Source organism: Mizuhopecten yessoensis, unplaced genomic scaffold, assembly GCF_002113885.1.
Source record: "Mizuhopecten yessoensis strain PY_sf001 unplaced genomic scaffold, ASM211388v2 scaffold4033, whole genome shotgun sequence".
NCBI lineage: Eukaryota > Metazoa > Mollusca > Bivalvia > Pectinida > Pectinidae > Mizuhopecten > Mizuhopecten yessoensis.
In genome coordinates, this window is record NW_018405342.1 from 1,363,873 (window position 1) to 1,385,514 (window position 21,642).

At 36.9% G+C, this 21,642-nt stretch overlaps 1 protein-coding gene across 1 annotated transcript; it reads left to right on the forward strand.

Moving 5' to 3' along the window:
* Window positions 1-15,175: 15,175 nt before the first annotated feature.
* LOC110448433 lies at window positions 15,176-21,070 on the forward strand. The gene is made up of 4 exons (XM_021494666.1): window positions 15,176-15,339; window positions 16,140-16,642; window positions 19,569-20,196; window positions 20,549-21,070. Exons 2-3 carry the CDS (start codon window positions 16,147-16,149, stop codon window positions 19,808-19,810), a joined length of 738 nt encoding a protein of 245 aa, XP_021350341.1. The 5' UTR covers window positions 15,176-15,339; window positions 16,140-16,146; the 3' UTR covers window positions 19,811-20,196; window positions 20,549-21,070.
* Window positions 21,071-21,642: the final 572 nt, after the last annotated feature.

Consider the following 21,642-nt stretch of genomic DNA (forward strand, 5'->3'; position numbering starts at 1 on the left):
AATCCCAACCCCACCCCACCCCTTCCACGCGCCCCTTCTACGCAGATACACCACTCCCCCAATTCCGCGGGGATTGGGCCACATTAGTCGCCTCTAGCACCATACAGTGGGGACACAGCAGGACTTCGATTTCCACGAACTTAACACAGGTAAAGTTAAATGAAAACCTTTTACAAAGACGACGTATAATTTTGCAGCATTTAAATAATATCTAAACACACTGATTTATAGTTTTATCTCTAGATAAGACAAAGGTAAAATTACCGAAGATAAAATGTATTGAAAAGTGTGTACTGGGCAACATCCATTTAAGGATTGGTCTTGACATGTGATTTGAAATTTTCCAGTGCAGAAAAAAATACCATCCAGCAGGTCACGACAGGGATGGTAAAGATGTTCGGAATGTTGATTTGTTGTCACTAAAAATAGACTTGTATAGACTATTCAGTGAAATTTGCAATTTCATCCTTCCTGGCTGTACCTTTAAAATGAGCTGGATTCTCTTTCAATGTTGACGTTCACAAAAACCACAACTAACTCATTATATACATTACCAGTATTGTTATTAATACTAAAATGTCTTAATACGATACGGATGTAAATTTTTGTATCAAGCGAGGCACTGCAAACGCATTAATTACATTTGTAAGTATGTCCAGCCTGTGACAAAATACTGCTGTATGCATTATATATACACACATATATATATGGGGCAAAGAAGTTATTCCAACAGTGGGGACAAGTTTAGGTTGTCAAATTTTCGGAGCGATCCGCTCCTTTATCAAGACACGGTGAAAGAGAACAGTTACATGTGCATATACCTTGGGAGGATGTATATATATGTATAGGAGAGAATAACTAGGTTTTTTTGGAATGTAAACAACACCTCGAGTGAGAATACCTTGATAATTTGATGATGAAATAGCTCATTGTAGTGTGGGTGGAGATATTACCTTTCATACCTCACGTTAACAATGGCAAACATCCGGTTTAGTTTGGTAAGACACTGGATTCGCCTGAATACGGGTACTTTCCACAGGAATTTTAAATGCATGGTATCAAAATGAAAGATGAATAGTTTTCAATGGGAAGTAACTCTAACGAAGAAAGAACTCTTTTGGTTTCCTTTTTTAAGTGTTTTATACAAGGGAGATTACTCCAAGTAAATAATACTCAGGAGTGGAACTCTTCTTCCAGAATAAAACTAGTGCAGTACCACCATATAACACGAAACAAGGTTATGTACGTCTTTTTAGGCCACGCACATTATCATCATAAAACAAAGTTATGTACGTCTCTTTAGGCCACGCACAGTATCATCATAAAACACAGTCGTGTACGTCTCTTTAGGCCACAGTATCATCATAAAACAAAATAAAACAAAGTCGTGTACGTCTCTGTAGGCTACAGTATCATCATAAAACAAAGTCATGTACGTCTCTTTAGGCCACGCACAGTATCGTCATAAAACAAAGTCATGTACGTCTCTTTAGGCCACAGTATCATCATAAAATAAACCTTTGTACGTCTCTTTAGGCCACACACAGTATCATCATAAAACAAAGTCGTGTACGTCTCTTTAGGCCACAGTATCATCATAAAACAAACCTATGTACGTCTCTTTAGGCCACGCACAGTATCATCATAAAATAAAGTTATGTACGTTTCTTTAAGCCACGCACAGTATCATCATAAAACAAAGTTATGTACGTCTCTTTAGGCCACGCACATTATCATCATAAAACAAAGTTATGTACGTCTCTTTAGGCCACGCACATTATCATCATAAAACAAAGTTATGTACGTCTCTTTAAGCCACGCACAGTATCATCATAAAACAAAGTTATGTATGTCTCTTTAGGCCACGCACAGTATCATCATAAAATAAAGTTATGTACGTTTCTTTAAGCCACGCACAGTATCATCATAAAACAAAGTTATGTACGTCTCTTTAGGCCACGCACAGTATCATCATAAAATAAAGTTATGTACGTTTCTTTAAGCCACGCACAGTATCATCATAAAACAAAGTCATGTACTTCTCTTTAGGCCACGCACAGTATCATCATAAAACAAACCTATGTACGTCTCTTAGGCCACGCACAGTATCATCATAAAACAAAGCTATGTACGTCTCTTTAGGCCGCGCACAGTATCATCATAAAACAAAGCTATGTACGTCTCTTTAGGCCCCGCACAGTATCATCATAAAACAAAGTCATGTACTTCTCTTTAGGCCACGCACAGTATCATCATAAAATAAAGTTATGTACGTTTCTTTAAGCCACGCACAGTATCATCATAAAACAAAGTTATGTACGTCTCTTTAAGCAACGCACAGTATCATCATAAAACAAAGTCGTGTACGTCTCTGTAGGCCACAGTATCATCATAAAATAAACCTTTGTACGTCTCTTTAGGCCACGCACAGTATCATCATAAAACAAAGTCGTGTACGTCTCTGTAGGCTACAGTATCATCATAAAACAAAGTCATGTACGTCTCTTTAGACCACAGTATCATCATAAAACAAAGTTATGTACGTCTCTTTAAGCCACGCACAGTATCATCATAAAACAAAGTCGTGTACGTCTCTTTAGGCCACAGTATCATCATAAAATAAACCTTTGTACGTCTCTTTAGGCCACGCACAGTATCATCATAAAACAAAGTTATGTACGTCTCTTTAGGCCACGCACAGTATCACCATAAAACAAAGCTATGTACGTCTCTTTAGGCCACCCACAGTATCATCATAAAACAAAGTCATGTACGTCCCTTTAGGCCACAGTATCATCATAAAACAAAGTCTTGTACGTCTCTTTAGGCCACAGTATCATCATAAAACAAAGTCGTGTACGTCTCTTTAGGCCACGCACAGTATCATCATTAAACAGAGTTATGTACGTCTCTTTAGGCCACGCACAGTATCATCATAAAACAAACCTATGTACGTCTCTTTAGGCCACGCACAGTATCACCATAAAACAAAGCTATGTACGTCTCTTTAGGCCACGCATAGTATCATCATAAAACAAAGTCGTGTACGTCTCTTTAGGCCACGCATAGTATCATCATAAATCAAAGTCGTGTACGTCTCTTTAGGCTACAGTATCATCATAAAACAAAGTCGTGTACGTCTCTTTAGGCCACCCACAGTATCATCATAAAACAAAGTTATGTACGTCTCTTTAAGCTACAGTATCATCATAAAACAAACCTATGTACGTCTCTTTAGGCCACGCACAGTATCATCATAAAACATCGTTATGTACGTCTCTTTAGGCCACAGTATCATCATAAAACAAAGTTATGTACGTCTCTTTAGGCTACAGTATCATCATAAAACAAACCAATGTACGTCTCTTAAGGCTACAGTATCATCATAAAACAAAGTCGTGTACGTCTCTTTAGGCCACGCACAGTATCATCATAAAACAGAGCCATGTACGTCTCTTTAGGCCACGCACAGTATCATCATAAAACAAAGTTATGTACTTCTCTTTAAGCTACAGTATCATCATAAAACAAACCTATGTACGTCTCTTTAGGCCACGCACAGTATCATCATAAAACAAACCTATGGACGTCTCTTTAGGCCACAGTATCATCATAAAACAAAGTCATGTACTTCTCTTTAGGCCACGCACAGTATCATCATAATACAGAGCCATGTACGTCTCTTTAGGCCACGCACAGTATCACCATAAAACAAAGCTATGTACGTCTCTTTAAGCCACCCTCAGTATCATCATAAAACAAAATTATGTACGTCTCTTTAGGCCACAGTATCATCATAAAACAAAGCTATGTTCGTCTCTTTAGGCAACCCACAGTATCATCATAAAACAAAGCTATGAACGTCTCTTTAGGCCACACACAGTATCATCATAAAACAAAGTCATGTACTTCTCTTTAGGCCACGCACAGTATCATCATAATACAGAGCCATGTACGTCTCTTTAGGCCACCCACAGTATCATAATAAAACAAAGTTATGTACGTCTCTTTAGGTCACGCACAGTATCATAATAAAACAAAGTTATGTACGTCTCTTTAGGCCACGAACAGTATCATCATAAAACAGAGCCATGTACGTCTCTTTAGGCCACCCACAGTATCATCATAAAACAAAGTTATGCACGTCTCTTTAGGACACGCACAGTATCATCATAAAACAAAGTCGTGTACGTCTCTTTAGGCCACAGTATCATCATAAAACAAAGTTATGAACGTCTCTTTAGGCCACGCACAGTTTCATCATAAAACAAAGTCGTGTACGTCTCTTTAGGCCACAGTATCATCATAAAACAAAGTCATGTACGTCTCCTTAGGCAACCCACAGTATCATCATAAAACAAAGCTATGAACGTCTCTTTAGGCCACACACAGTATCATCATAAAACAAAGCTATGAACGTCTCTTTAGGCCACACACAGTATCATCATAAAACAAAGTAATGTACGTCTCTTTAGGCCACACACAGTATCATCATAAAACAAAGCTATGAACGTCTCTTTAGGCCACACACAGTATCATCATAAAACAAAGCTATGAACGTCTCTTTAGGCCACACACAGTATCATCATAAAACAAAGTTATGCACGTCTCTTTAGGACACGCACAGTATCATCATAAAACAAAGTCGTGTACGTCTCTTTAGGCCACCCACAGTATCATCATAAAACAAAATTCTGTACGTCTCTTTAGGCCACAGTATCATCATAAAACAAAGCTATGAACGTCTCTTTAGGCCACACACAGTATCATCATAAAACAAAGCTATGTTCGTCTCTTTAGGCAACCCACAGTATCATCATAAAACAAAGCTATGTTCGTCTCTTTAGGCAACCCACAGTATCATCATAAAACAAAGTTATGAACGTCTCTTTAGGCCACGCACAGTTTCATCATAAAACAAAGTCGTGTACGTCTCTTTAGGCCACAGTATCATCATAAAACAAAGTAATGTACGTCTCTTTAGGCCACACACAGTATCATCATAAAACAAAGCTATGAACGTCTCTTTAGGCCACACACAGTATCATCATAAAACAAAGTAATGTACGTCTCTTTAGGCCACACACAGTATCATCATAAAACAAAGCTATGAACGTCTCTTTAGGCCACACACAGTATCATCATAAAACAAAGTAATGTACGTCTCTTTAGGCCACACACAGTATCATCATAAAACAAAGCTATGAACGTCTCTTTAGGCCACACACAGTATCATCATAAAACAAAGCTATGAACGTCTCTTTAGGCCACACACAGTATCATCATAAAACAAAGCTATGTACGTCTCTTTAGGCCCCCCACAGTATCATCATAAAACAAAATTATGTACGCCACTTTAGGCCACAGTATCATCATAAAGCAAAGTTATGTACGTCTCTTTAGGCCACAGAATCGTCATAAAACAAAGCTATGTACGTCTCTTTAAGCCACCCTCAGTATCATCATAAAGCAAAGTTATGTACGTCTCTTTAGGCCACACACAGTATCATCATAAAACAAAGTCATGTACGTCTCCTTAGGCAACCCACAGTATCATCATAAAACAAAGTTATGAACGTCTCTTTAGGCCACGCACAGTATCATAATAAAACAAACCTATGTACGTCTCTTTAGGCATAAAACAAAGCTATGTACGTCTCTTTAGGCCCCCCACAGTATCATCATAAAACAAAATTATGTACGCCACTTTAGGCCACAGTATCATCATAAAGCAAAGTTATGTACGTCTCTTTAGGCCACACACAGTATCATCATAAAACAAAGTCATGTACTTCTCTTTAGGCCACGCACAGTATCATCATAATACAGAGCCATGTACGTCTCTTTAGGCCACGCACAGTATCATTATAAAACAAAGTTATGTACGTCTCTTTAGGCCACAGTATCATCATAAAACAAAGCTATGTACGTCTATTTAGGCCACAGTATCGTCATAAAACAAAGTTATGTACGTCTCTTTAGGCCACGCACAGTATCATCATAAAACAAACCTATGTACGTCTCTTTAGGCCACAGTATCATCATAAAACAAAGTTATGCACGTCTCTTTAGGACACGCACAGTATCATCATAAAACAAAGGTATGTACGTCTCTTTAGGCCACGCACAGTATCATCATAAAACAAAGCTATGTATGTCTCTTAGGCCACAGTATCATCATAAAACAAAGTTATGTACGTCTCTTTAGGCCACGCACAGTATCATCATAAAACAAACCTATGCACGTCTCTTTAGGCCACGCTCAGTATCATCATAAAACAAAATTATGTACGTCTCTTTAGGCCACGCACAGTATCATCCTAAAACAAACCTATGTACGTCTCTTTAGGCCACGCACAGTATCATCCTAAAACAAACCTATGTACGTCTCTTTAGGCCACGCACAGTATCATCATAAAACAAAGTCATGTACGTCTCTTTAGGCCACGCACAGTATCGTCATAAAACAAACCTATATACGTCTCTTTAGGCCACGCACAGTATCATCATAAAACAAAGCTATGTACGTCTCTTTAGGCCACGCACATTATCATCATAAAAATGAGGAATTTATTTTAAATAACATGAGTAACAGATCTGGTCAATTATGATAGTTTATAGACATAGCATTTTACATTTATTGCGATTGTGGAAAGAAAATACGACTAATTTTTTTCCCGAGATTAATCTTGTTTCACGAAAGCGAAGCGAGAGGAAACAAGGATTCGTGTTTCTTACAACAAGGACAATTACTATTTTGTTAAACCGAAATAAAAGGATACTATAACAGTAAAGATGGTCCGATTGACGCGCCATTGTTGTTGTCGATCCCTCGGAACTAAGGTGTGGTGGCTCTTGCACATTTTACTAGAGAGGCTCCGAATAAGGGGAATATGACCGGGAAAACTCGAGCACGAAAGTGGGACACGATGTTTTACAACCTCGTTATCTGATCAATCTAATCAGACACGTTGTTACATACAATGTAGATGAAGTACAAGAATAGGGTAGTGTCATGCTGACGTTACTTCAACAATAGTTAGACGTCAGATTGAGTTTATGTAGTTCCATTCTCACATAAATCCAAAATCTATGAACTTAATTATACTTCAACCATTTTCATATTACATTTATTACACTCCATAATTCATAATTACTTTGTTGTTCACTGGAGAAAGTTTTTATTCTTTCCTTCTATGGATTTTCTTTACTTTCCTATGTCATCCTTATTTTTTTGTTGCAATTGTTTAAGATCATTGTTTGTGTTGAAGTATCAATGTTGTTGAGCATATCAAACTTTAATATACGTATAGTCTACGTGGAACTTTATATCAGTCACTGAAAGGAAATTTCATCACACCAAGTAAAAGGAAAAACTTCTTTAAATTCTCAACATACTTGATATTATATGAGATGCTAACACAGATTATCCCGGTTACCCGATATAAGAGTGAGCGTGTCGAAACCATATCGAGTTCCATAAATGATTGCAATAGTCAACCTGTCGTGATCGTGCGCAATAATACACCAATGTCATGGGGCACCAAGCAAGGTGGTACTGTGTCTGACACTTGCTCCACAGAAATTAGATCCTGAAATGACAGCTTTTTCCCAACACCTTTAACCCCACACAGGTGTAATGTTAGTCACTGATGTTAAATAGACAGTGGGATACAACTTAGGTTTGTTCATTATTACCTGTCACCCGAGAGCTCGCCGAACATGCAAATGTCCAGGACAAACCTATCATTTAGCGGAGTCGGGGTCTTCTTTGCGTTTGATAGGAATGTGAGAAGCTGGAGGCAAACGATGACTAATAATTTGGATGATTTAGAGTGTTTTCAATTCATTCTCACTCTTCTTAAACGGTTTTCAAGAAGAACAGATAGAAATGTTGCGAAAATTCACGATAAATATAGGCAGGGACGTATAATGATATAGGTTGTTCCCGTCGGGTTATGTTACAAATATAGAAGATTTCCAGTGGTATTGAAAATTCGGTCAGAAAGCTTCAATATTACTTACCCGATATCTAGGATACCAAGTTATAACTAACCCAATATCTAGGATAACGCAATATTACTAACCCAATAGCTGGTATACTTCGTTATAACTAACCCAATATCTAGGATAACGCAATATTACTAACCCAATATCTAGCATACTTCGTTATTACCAAAGCGATATCTAGGATACTCGTTATAACTTACTTGATATCTAGAATATTTCGTTATTATTGAAACAATAGCTAGGATACCTCGATATAACTATCTCGATATATAAGATACCTCATTATTAATAAACCGCTATCTATCAGTGTTTGTCGTGAGAACTATTTTCTCATCGCGAGCACGTGGATAAAATCGATATTTTACCTACGTGCAAGCGATGAGAAAATTGTTCTAACGACAAACACTGAAAATACTGTATTTTATCATCGATATACAACTACCTTATATATTTCTCCATTTAAAAAATTCAACTAAACACCATGTTTTCCAAATGACTTCTAAGCTCAATGGTTAACGGTCGCTTGTGACAAACGTAAACAAATAGAAGTTTTGCGCGGAGGAAAACAATGAACCTTTTGGCTTTTTTCTATATGCACATTTACATCTGAAGTGGTGTTGTCATTCTCACAATATGTTTCCGTAACTTTGTATTGATATGTTTTTAACGGACTACTTTCATACGCGAATCACTTTTATGTGGACACTATTTCCGGTTTCGGACGTCATCTGACGCGAGCAGACGTTCTTTTTTGAGAAAATAGTTCCCATCTCAAGTTCTTCTCAAGTTGTTCTCAACTTCTTCTCATTCTGACAACCAATGATAATGAATTTATCATGCTACCGGTAGGTGGTATAAAGTAGTATATAGATGATAATTCTTGATAAGGAACCTGATATTTCAGATACTTCGTTATTATTAACCCGATATCCAGAATTCCTCGTTATCACTGTTCGACATAAAGGATACCTCTTTTTAAAGCTAACCCGATATCTAGGATACTTCGTTATTACTAACCCGATATCCAGGATACTTAGTCATTACTAACCCGATATCTAGGATACTTCGTTATTACTAACCCGATATCTAGGATACTTCGTTATTACTAACCCGATATCTAGGATACTTCGTTATTACTAACCCGATATCTAGGATACTTCGTTATTACTAACCCGATATCTAGGATACTTCGTTATTACTAACCCGATATCTAGGATACTTCGTTATTACTAACCCGATATCTAGGATACTTCGTTATTACTAACCCGATATCCAGGATACTTCGTCATTACTAACCCGATATCTAGGATACTTCGTTATTACTAACCCGATATCTAGGATACTTCGTTATTACTAACCCGATATCTAGGATACTTCGTTATTACTAACCCGATATCTAGGATACTTCGTTATTACTAACCCGATATCTGGTATACTTCGTTATTACTAACCCGATATCTGGTATACTTCTTTATTACTAACCCGATATCTGGTATACTTCTTTATAACTAACCCGATATCTGGTATACTTCTTTATAACTAACCCGATATCTGGTATACTTCGTTATTACTAACCCGATATCTAGGATACTTCGTTATTACTAACCCGATATCCAGGATACTTAGTCATTACTAACCCGATATCTAGGATACTTAGTTATTACTAACCCGATATCTAGGATACTTCGTTATTACTAACCCGATATCTAGGATACTTCGTTATTACTAACCCGATATCTAGGATACTTCGTTATTACTAACCCGATATCTAGGATACTTCGTTATTACTAACCCGATATCTAGGATACTTCGTTATTACTAACCCGATATCTAGGATACTTCGTTATTACTAACCCGATATCTAGGATACTTCGTTATTACTAACCCGATATCTAGGATACTTCGTTATTACTAACCCGATATCTAGGATACTTCGTTATTACTAACCCGATATCTAGGATACTTCGTTATTACTAACCCGATATCTAGGATACTTCGTTATTACTAACCCGATATCTAGGATACTTCGTTATTACTAACCCGATATCTAGGATACTTCGTTATTACTAACCCGATATCTAGGATACTTCGTTATTACTAACCCGATATCTAGGATACTTCGTTATTACTAACCCGATATCTAGGATACTTCGTTATTACTAACCCGATATCTAGGATACTTCGTTATTACTAACCCGATATCTAGGATACTTCGTTATTACTAACCCGATATCTAGGATACTTCGTTATTACTAACCCGATATCTGGTATACTTCGTTATTACTAACCCGATATCTAGGATACTTCGTTATTACTAACCCGATATCTAGGATACTTCGTTATTACTAACCCGATATCTGGTATACTTCGTTATTACTAACCCGATATCTGGTATACTTCTTTATTACTAACCCGATATCTGGTATACTTCTTTATAACTAACCCGATATCTGGTATACTTCTTTATAACTAACCCGATATCTGGTATACTTCTTTATAACTAACCCGATATCTGGTATACTACGTTATTACTAACCCGATATCTGGTATACTTCGTTCTTACTAACCCGATATCTGGTATACTTCTTTATTACTAACCCGATATCTAGGATACTTCGTTATTACTAACCCGATATCTGGTATACTTCGTTATTACTAACCCGATATCTGGTATACTTCTTTATTACTAACCCGATATCTATGATACTTCGTTATGACTCACCCGACATCCAGGATGTCTAGCTAAACGATGCATTCGTCATTGATGTAGAACTAAAAGAATAGTAAAAATAGATAATGGACTGTATTGAAGAGTACAGAAGATTTTCCAGTGGTAGTTAAAATTCTGTTATAAGATTATCACACTTGTTATGTCTAACTTGATCTCTAGGATACCTATTCATTACCGACTCAATATCTACTTACATCCACCTGTTTTATATCAAAGCAATGTATGTAACCTTATACTTGTGTTTTTCGTAAGGAGTATATTCTCTGGCTGCTACAAGACTAACGATCTTCGTCGTGTAAGGTATTTCACCCATGATGTAAAATGATATCAAAGCTTACTACAGTTACTTCCCTTTGAACGTGTTCTTTAGTTTCTTCCCTTTGAACGTGTACTGTATTATAAACGTTCTTTATAATTAAATTATTGTTGTTGTTGTTACCTGCATTTAGGGTAATGGCTACAACTGGTTTACCCGTTGTCAGTATAATGTGACCAATACTGTGCTGACTGTCTTCTCAGTGGTATTTCACTGAGGTAGCACTCTAAAGTCGGCATGAGATCCGCGCTATCGCAAGGAGGCAATTACACCAACATACCCTGCCTCCGTCACACATTATTACCTAAACTGGTAATAGGACGTTTAACAAAACGAAACCTTCATTACATCTTATTTTATTTATATTACGTGTACCTTTGTCTTTAGTCTACACATTATTTATTGTATAATTATATCAAAATTCAAGAACATTTGTATTCATATATACAAGTGTATACTTTGTTTTTAATAAAAAAAAAACAAAAAAACTCGGGCATATTTCCGTACATTTGTCCATTCATTGATCATCCGCTTTCCGCAGTTTTCTCTTGTTTTTATGTTGTTGTTTTTAAACGGGTTTCTATCATTTAGTGCATGTATATCAATTAGAAAGGATTACAAAAAAATGCAACACTTGGAAAACAGGTATGACTATGAATATAGGGCAAGGGAACTATTAATATATAGCAAAAGGGAGAAAACTCGAGCTAAACCTCAAACTCACACTTTGGGAGATTATTTCAGCATATCTCATTTGCTTACACTGTTAATATTTTTGGAAAGTTCAGAAATCCTATTATATGGGAAAATAATATCACGCTTTCTTTTTTTTCTATTTTTGACACTACAGACCATTTTTAATCTAGGTTATACCTTATCAGACATGTTGAACTCCATCGCGGTAATACAGTAATTTATGGGTGTAACTCCTACATCCTTTAGGTCTTTTTGCAAGTTTTAAGTCGAGTTACTTCCCTTAGACTATTTCTCTATATATTGTTACTATGGGAAAACCAATTCTTTTTATATCGGTGACGCAATTGGAGGTAAGCATACAGGATGTGGTTATAAATAGAAAGTGACGAAAAGAAAATTTCCAAACTTTTCCTTTCTTCGTTAGACTAGTATAGCCACAGAGGTGTGTATTTATGATTAAAATAAGATCCGATTTATTACAACTTATTTTGCAAATTTGAGGAAAGGATGTGAAAAATTACCAGAAACGAAGGTAAACAAATGTCATCGAAATATTAGACAAATACTATTATACGGAAGCCTTCAAGTGCAACACAGAACAAAAAAACACGTCTTAATAACGATATAACTAAACCGTCATCACGACATGATATTTCACTCGGTGATCCGTAATAGCTTCCGTAGTATTTTGAAATTTTATTTATTATTTCAATCACTTCAGAATAGCACTTCACATCGATCATTTAATAGCACAAAATATACATCCTTACAAAATAAGCTTCTGTTCAATATAGTGTATTTTGAAACGAGTTAGGTCCCCAGTTTAATCATTCACCAGTGATATAAGAATGGCAATTTCCGATATACACAACTGCACTTCAGAGTATAGGTGTATATCAAAAATATTTTTTCAAGAAGGGATTTTTAACTGTATATCAGGTTTGATCAAACAGAAACAAAACACAAAACAAAGGCTGATTTAGAGAATCCCAATTGAATGCCTTTATAAGAAAATCTGAATGGAGTGAGTTTAACCTAAATTAAGCTGTAATTAATCTAATGAAACTGGAGAGTCAAGCTTCTAGACTCCCGGCCTTGATGAAGACAGGGCGTGCACACTAGAGTCACGAAAGGCGCCATGGAGGACGACAAACGGACGAGTAATAAGTATTACGTCATTGTGATCGGGTCACGTGATTGACACAAGACACTGCCTGTAATTACAATGTCTCAAACAGACGGATCGTCTAATGCTGTTGTGATAGTAATCAAACTTTATTACAAAGGTATTAAGCTTAAGCGGAGACAGGTTGACATTTTGTTTTCATTCTCAGCCATTTTATTTCCGGGACTAGTACACACAACCGTCTACTGTGTCGGGACTTCAAACATTTGATCGGGTCGAAGGTGTTAGCCAAGGACTAGTTCCGTGCGCAAGCTTATTTGCAATAAGATTTAAAATTGTAATAAATAATCAGTGCATATTTTTCAACAATTCATATTATAAATGTATCTTTTTTGAAACATCTAAATTTACAGTAATCATTGTTTTCCACTTTGCAGCTGTAATGTATATATCATCATTATTGTTTTAAGGTAGAAGACGAATTTCAAGTTTTTTTCATTCGTATTTTTGAAAAACAAAATTGTTTACATAAAAAAAATCAACTACCTTGTTGCCAAAATAATCACTAAAAATATAAATATTTCTCGAGCGTATGCTACCGTTGTACGTTAGTGCACGATTTTAAATACAATACAAATTAAAAAAAGAATATTATCAATATTTACGATTTTCAATAAGCGTCATCGTAATTTACTAAAGATTCGTAGGTCAGTGGCCTTTTTATATAATCTTTTATTATGAATTAATTTATTGTTTCACAAAGAAAGCTTATACAATTTCACTCGCCTAGGATTCAATCTACATGTAAACGTAGTAATACTATTCAATTATAGACTTTGGCTGAGGTCGATACCTGGATTAATCAACCCTAGAAAAGATATATTAACAGAGGACGCAGGAAGTTAAAGGCTACAATTGTATGCAAGACAGTTTCTATATCACTTGTCGGGAATAATATGAAAAGAAAATAAAGTAAATTAATACCGAATTATCTTAGCACTAATCTTGATATTTTAGAAATAATAATGATTTTTGTTGATAACTGTATTTATCACGATTAAAAAGCATGGAAGAAATATCAACCCGTGTGTTAGGCGGAGCCTCCTATAGCCCGCTACTGTGGGAGTCAGGGCCAAACTATTTCTCCACATCTGTTTTGTTTTAGGAAGAAATGCACTTACACAGTGGTATGATACATGTGGTAACTAAATAGATTTGACCTTTCGTGACCTCAGTTGGTATGCGACCCTTTTATCCAGACGGTAACATGTTAAGATCTGTAGGTAATATATTGTGGCCGATAATAACTTGACTTAGTGGTAACGAGTGCAAAAATATCAAATTATGGGTATGTATCCGAGACATTTATTTTTTAAAACGTCTGTGAATATTGTAAAGTTCAATATTAGTTTTTATAAGAACATTAATTGTTACACCAATGATTTGAATTTGCATTTTGGTAATATAGGTTCATCTTCCTCAGTTTAAGCACGCTTCTGTAGCACCTTATTCTTTATATGTTATGAAAATCAATCCTACATGTGACGCCACATGTCCAGCCTGATTCAGGTGCGGTGATAAAACAATTTAACAATATGTCCAGTACGCAATACGTGCATCCAAACCGGTATATCGATTTCAATCTGAACAAAGTGATGATGATATATATATATATATATATGTACTTTACCTACATTAATTATTGTTATTTAAATTCTCCTGGTGTGAACGTGAACACCATAAAACAAGTTAATGTTCACCAACCTTGACAGTCGGAACACATTTAAAAAGTGCCACTAAATGTATACAAACATGCTATGCTATAAACAAACGTGACTGATATATTCAAATCTCCTGTTGTCGAGGCCTGCGGTTGGCTGGCGGGGTCAGATATTACAAAGGCTTCAGGAATTTCTACCTATTCAGGTGGATACAGCGATCGGCGTGTGAACGAAAGCCGTAGTGTAACAGGTCGTCGTGCTGGCTTGAATGAATGAACAATCTAGGGTCATGACCCCAAGCAAAATTATTAGCCAGCGCATTTTGTTATCAACGAAAATGTGGTATATTTTCAGGTGTTCCGATAGCTTTCCGTAATATATAAATGTTCAGTTCGAACAGCGTATCTGAAAAACGAAGTACTTATCTTGTTCTAAACAAATTCGATTCAAAACGATTAACACAATTGTGTATTGTGCTCGTGTTTCAATAGCGATCTATGGGCGGAGTCACCGGGTTCAAGACACAGCAATCTGATTGGCTGGATTGTTATCAATGGGCGTTCCCGCGACTGTCTGACAGTTTCGTTCATTGAAGTTCGTCGATCACAGCGACAGCGTGTAAACCATTCACTCGCCAGCCGTGGGAATACATGTGGGTACGCTCCGTTGTTCATTTGTGTTCGCCTGCTATATTACGTTTACTTTAGTTATTAACGGATTACTACAGCTAAAAAATAAGGTAAGTTCATCATATTGATCAAATATGTAACGAATATCGAGTGATTGCGGATCCCTGGATAATGTCATGTTCTATTTTTTTAATATTTGCAAGTCACATGCTTTTTAAAAATCCTGACGCGTCATCCTCTGTTGGAGAGGTTTTTGTCATGTAGGTGGCTGTAACGATTTCTTCAATATTGCTTGAAACGGTGTAGGGTGCTTGTACACTGTACTTCTTTTAAAAAAAATGTCATTTTACCATAAAATATGTTGGTACGATATTGTGAGATGAAACTGACAGTGAGATTTTTTACTTCGTGACCTGAATCACGTCTAAATGTTGCCGTGACGCAACGCAACTGTAAAATTTGCATGTCGGCTTTTTGAGGAATTTCCTGCCCCAAGGTAAAACTCTGGCTACGAGCAGACACAGAAAACCGTGTCGAGTACATATTTTCAGGGTTTTGGGAGGAAATGTTTTAACAGACGGTGACTCATTGCCGAGTAGCCTTAAAAGCCAAATTGTTACTTAGCCCTTTTACAAGGACGTGTTCATTTAGCTGAATATATATTGTATTTAACAAATCTTAGTTTAAATAGTAAACAACATCAATCTATTTTTGAGGAAAAGCTACTGGGAATATTTTTTCATAAGCACATTTGCCCCATAAGAATTTGAAATTTAGTCGGTTATGAATTAAAGATTTTATTCACGTTTTATATGACATAAATAAATTCATTGTTGAACAAATTTCGAACTTGAAGTTTTGACTGTCCGATGGGTTTTGTTTTTAACTTTCTGATCGTTTCACATTTCAGATTCATCATGGCTGTAGAGACTCTGATCGTGTTTGGATTATTCAGTCTGGTTATGGGGACCCAACAGCAGATCCCCAGCTGTAAAACCTCTCAATACTTTGAAAAAAGTTTAAACGTGTGTCGACCCTGCAGACAATGTCCTGTAAACGAAGTTATCCGACATCCCTGCGAAAAAACCCGGGACACTGTGTGTGGACCTTTCATCGAATTCGACGAGTTCCACCAAGCACCGTTCATCAACCTTCTGCCAAGCAAGAACAATATTTCCCAAGAAGTATTTGTGACCAATGAATTAAATATTGATGTGAACACCCCGAATAATGACCCCTCGGACGTTCGTGGACAGGCCCCGATTACAATGAAGAACGGGAAGTGGTACACGCTGGCCATGGCATTACTCGGAGTGTTATCGTTTGTTTCTCTCTTCGTCATCGTCTACATCATCCTCGTATGTTTCGTCTGCAAGAAACGCCGAGAGGAAAAGGAAATCATCTATGATCCTGGTAAGCTTGATTTTTCGTCCTTCAGACACTTTCCCATTTATCCCCCCCCCCCCCATTTTTGGCCAAAAAGTATGTCGACTGCAGTAAAAATGTAAGTAACACTGATGAATCTCCAGGACAAACCCCCTTCATCGAAAATTCATCGATTTTCATGAACTGTTTTGGTGTAAGAAACGGTGGGGTGAGGAGACGTGCAATTGAAGTTCCCCCTCCCTCTTCCTTATAATTTTAAAGACGTATTGATCTGTGAGGTTAGTCGCTGTTGGTGTTACATTTTTTTCGATATCGAAATTAAACATTGGATCAAGTGTAAAAGAATTGATATATTGATTCGTTAGCGCTTTCATCCAGCAAATATTTTCCTACTCTGTAGTAACCTTTCATCTCAATGTACTATAAGGAATACATTCCAGCCATTTTGTACGATTTGTAACCAACGAATCTTTGCAGCATGGCACATGGGTGTTTGGTCCTAATCTTTGGAAATTGAAATGGATTCTCCATTCTCGGAAGAGATCCATCAAGCGCTTCTTTGCAAAGTGCACTCTTCTCAATTTTAGATTGGAATGGCGCGTATCTTATAACATGTGCCGATAATTAAATTTTTATTTCCGACATTTAAATCTGTAATCAACCTGATTATTCAAACTAGTTTTTAGTATGAATTTAGGAATATGGAAGTAATTAAAATTTAATTTAAGTAATCTTGAACACGTGCTCTATATGCGATTTATTTTCAAACGTGCAGGTTTGAATTAAAAATGATCCGAGAAAATCTTGTTTTAATGAAATATAAGTTTTTAAAACTTATCATTGAGGATGTTTTGCGCCGCCACGTGCCTCGGGTGATTTGAAGCAGGCGTGTAATTAGCTGAGCGAGGACACGGGACTAAGCTACGCTCGTCTACACCACAGTCCGCTGTGACCTTAGCAATGCTCTTAATCTCTTTCACATTACACACCCTGAAATTCAATCGGCGACAAATTCGGCTAACGTGTTCGCATTATCTATGTTCAGTGAATACTTCGGGATTTTTATCCTTCTCCCTTCTTTCATTATCAACGGCTTTAATGATATTCACTATCCGAAACGTCGGCCCTTTTTTCAAAACGGTAGAAATCAGATTAAGAACAAAATCTTTATATCTGATTTAATTGATTTTGTATTCTAAATACATGGTTTTGGCCTTAAGGATGTCGTCCTTAAGGATGTCGTCCTTTATGACTTATGACATCTAGCAAAATTATTTGGCATTGAGAAACGTTTGATGTACATATCGGATATTAATGGACCAAGTTCAATAAGTGCGTTATTTTTAACAAATGAAAGAAATAGCTGAAGTAGACTTATTTATAATACAAAACAGCCTTTTTCTAGAAATGAAAAAAATACACAACGATCATAATCTATGTTCAAAAAAGTAACTCTTTGCTTTATAAATACAAAATGTATGATGTTGGTGTCGAATAAAGTTGCATGTTGCGACGAAAAGCCACGTGGTATTGTATAATAGATGGTCCTATTTTGTAGCCCCCAAACACTTGACTCTCTCTCGCCTTTTTATTCTTAATTTATACCAAGGTGCACTGGGTTCGAGAATTAGGGATCGTCCCCTATTGTAAGTCCGACAGAGCAGAACTGCCAGAGACAAACGCCGCCTTGGTTCATTTTCGATCGCTTCCCGTGCGAGAACATTATAACCCCGGCAAAAATGCGAGGAGGGAATGTTTCACAATAGGCAATATCGTCTGCTCTGCGGATGAAAGGAAGGCATTTTAAAGAGGACAGGAAATGCAATTTTATAACAGAGAGGAAACATGCCTTGCTGATAAAAATAATGCAACATTGTCGTTTTTGAAATGGAGAATTGTAATTCATTCAAGTTTTTTTTATTTAATATCGCGGCTTATCATTAAAGTAAATGATGCGGAGATGTCAAATTTATGACTGCTTTGATTTGTTAGATTCAGTTTATCAACTCGGCCGTGAATTGTGATAACATTGAATTCACCGAATGCACGGCGAGTGTTTTATAACTAGAGCGTATACTTCTTGTGTGTTCAGTAAAATAAATATCGCTTTTCTCGCACATGAAAATGAAGTAAAGCATCGAGTTTAATTTTTTAATCGTCAACGGGTTTGGAGGGACCGGTCCGTGTACTGAAACCTTTGTAGTTATGTAGGGGGAATCACGTACAGAAACGTTCGTGAAGTTATATTGGGGGGCAATGCAAACTTCCGGTAATCAACACCGCTGTCATTGTCAGGCTGATGTCGGTTACAACACGACCGTAACTGACAACCCTGTCACAACTACGGCAGGACAGGAACATTCATCATAATTACTGATACAACAGATGTAAATTTCATCACCAGCATGTCCCGTTGAATGACCCGTGTCAAGCTGTCGCTCTAAATATGGGCATAAATACTGATACGGTAACTCAAGGAAACCATCAATAGCCCGCACCATTACTAATGATGATGGAAACAGTGGAATTTTGAATAATTAAATATTATGAATGAATTTTCTCACGTATTGCTGTAATTGTACTCCGCCACGTTAATATAGGTCGTAAATGTGACCTCTTAATATACACTATAATGTGCCCGAGTGAAATAAAAACATTCTGGAATATGGCACCATATGTGTTAGTTTGCTACGACATGTGTGTACGTTTCTGCTTGAAATAGGTCAAACACAACTTTATAATTGTATTTTTAAACTTTGTGTCATTTTGCTACTTTAATCTATTTTTGAATTGTTAAAAAAATATTTTCAATTCCATAGTTTGAGATCTGCCAAATACAATTTTATAAATGTGGTGAAAGCTAATGGTTTTCCTTAAATAATCCATCTTTGAATCTCTTATGAATTGCATTAAAAAACCAGCTTCAAATGTTGAAACTCTTTTGTCGTTACAGAAATGTGCACTCCTGCGCCGTCACCGATGCAGACGTACTACCCTCCGCGCAACAAGAAGGCAACGTCGGCCGACGTGGAGGAGAGCGACGATAGCTCCGGCGGCGGTCGGATGATAGTGCTCCCAAATATATACACGCCGTTCACAAGCCAGGATTGCGAGTACGATGCGGATAACAGCGGACAGACCGTGTCATCCGGCTCCACTAACTACGTCTACTTCAAGGCGCCGACCTCGTCGTAGTAGGATACGATTACTATGTATGATTTTAATGTTTTGGAAACTTGAGAATATCTATGGTACAAGTAGTACCGTGCTTGTGTTGGCATACAAATTCAAATTAAAACGGGATACAGATTTTTCACGATGTGACGGTTTGACGAAAATATATAATTATTTGATGCTACCATGGAAAGGTGAATAGGTATGGGTGTGTTGGCCTCGGACATCTTATGGTCATCTAGTCAGTGGAAACGCCTTCCCCCAAAATGACCACTGTCCTTCGATAGCCAGTGGCAAACGGACCAAGTGCAACCCCTTCTGATCTGATCACGTACAACGGACCCGCCAACAAAGTACGCCCAACGAAGCCTGACCGTTCCGTGAGGGAATGTACTTTAATATGCGAGGTAATTATTTGTTTATAATGCAAAATTTCTTTCCTTAATGTAAAAATTAAAAACAGTATTGTATTTCCACCCTTCATTTCAAAATCATCTCGGCTTCTGTTGAAATCGGACAGATTTGACAGAAGGCGTACTCCTATGTTTTGGTGTTAAATGGAAGATAAACAACTATGTATTCTCCCGCGGTAATGTATCTTCCCGTGAAATGCAAATGATCAACAACTTCCAAGATATCGCTTAGTTGCATTATTTAAACTTGTCCGTATCGTTGCCCCCCAATAGACATTTTTCACTTTAGTAGTTTACCTGTGTAACTGAGGTGACACTGATTTCCCGTCTTATTTTCTATTTTCAGTGCTCTGCAGTATCAGATTCCAGTTGCCATGCTAGAGGCCCGGGATACCCACGTGACTAAGACTTTCCTTACAAGGACAAATACTGTTTTATGTGTGATACATATAAAGTTCATGGAATTCATATTTTACCACGGATTTATAATAAACAAAAGGATGAGTTAATGGAACTTTTTGAGACATTACAAGGACCTAGAATATGTGGGACACATTTTATTCTGCTTGCGTTTTTTCCGAACAAGTGTGCTTTGTCTATTCACGTTTTGATTATTTGAAATCCGACCGGATTTTTCTTCGACTTCCGATTCGTTTCGGATATTTTTTTCTAAGTTGATTTAGATAAATATATTGACCAAAGGGACCAGATTGTCTCGATCATGAGATTCCAAAGAATACTAATATTTTGTATGCTATGTCTGTGATTTCTTTATTGTATTTATTGATTCTTTATTATTTTTCTATTTGATAATGATGATGCAAACAATGCAAGAAGTTTGTAATTATAAAATAACTTGAAATCAAAACCTTGTTCTTCCTGTTTTTCTTTGTCTTTCGCTACTGTGACGTCGCCATATTACCTCCAGCCCTTTTGAATAACCTTTGGTAAATTAAGATTTAGCATGATGAAGAATACTACAAGATGAACTGAGTTCATGTGACGAGTAGGACACGATGTATTACAGCTGGTGTGACGAGTAGGACACTATGTTTTACAGCTAGTGTCACGAGTAGGACACTAAATAAATAGCTTGTGTGACGGGTACGACACGATGTATTACAGCTGTTTTTACGAGTATGCCACTAGGTATAAATAGCTGATGTGACGAGTACGACACTAGGTTTAATAGCTCGTGTGACGAGAAGGACACAATGTATTACAGCTGTTGTGACGAGTAAGACACGATGTATTACAGCTGTTGTGACGCGTACGACACTGTATAATAGCTGATGTGACGAGTACGACACTAGGTATACTAGCTGATGTGACGAGTACGACACTAGGTATAATAGCTTGTGTGACGAGTACGACACGATGTATTACAGCTGTTGTGACGAGTAAGACACGATGTATATAGCACTATGCATAACAGCTGTT

Bases quoted from the DNA above. Each gene is read 5' to 3' on its own strand.
- LOC110448433 (XM_021494666.1), top strand. From the start codon at position 16,147: ATGGCTGTAGAGACTCTGATCGTGTTTGGATTATTCAGTCTGGTTATG. The intron at 16,643-19,568 runs GTAAGCTTGATT...TTGTCGTTACAG, and splicing joins GGAAATCATCTATGATCCTG to AAATGTGCACTCCTGCGCCG.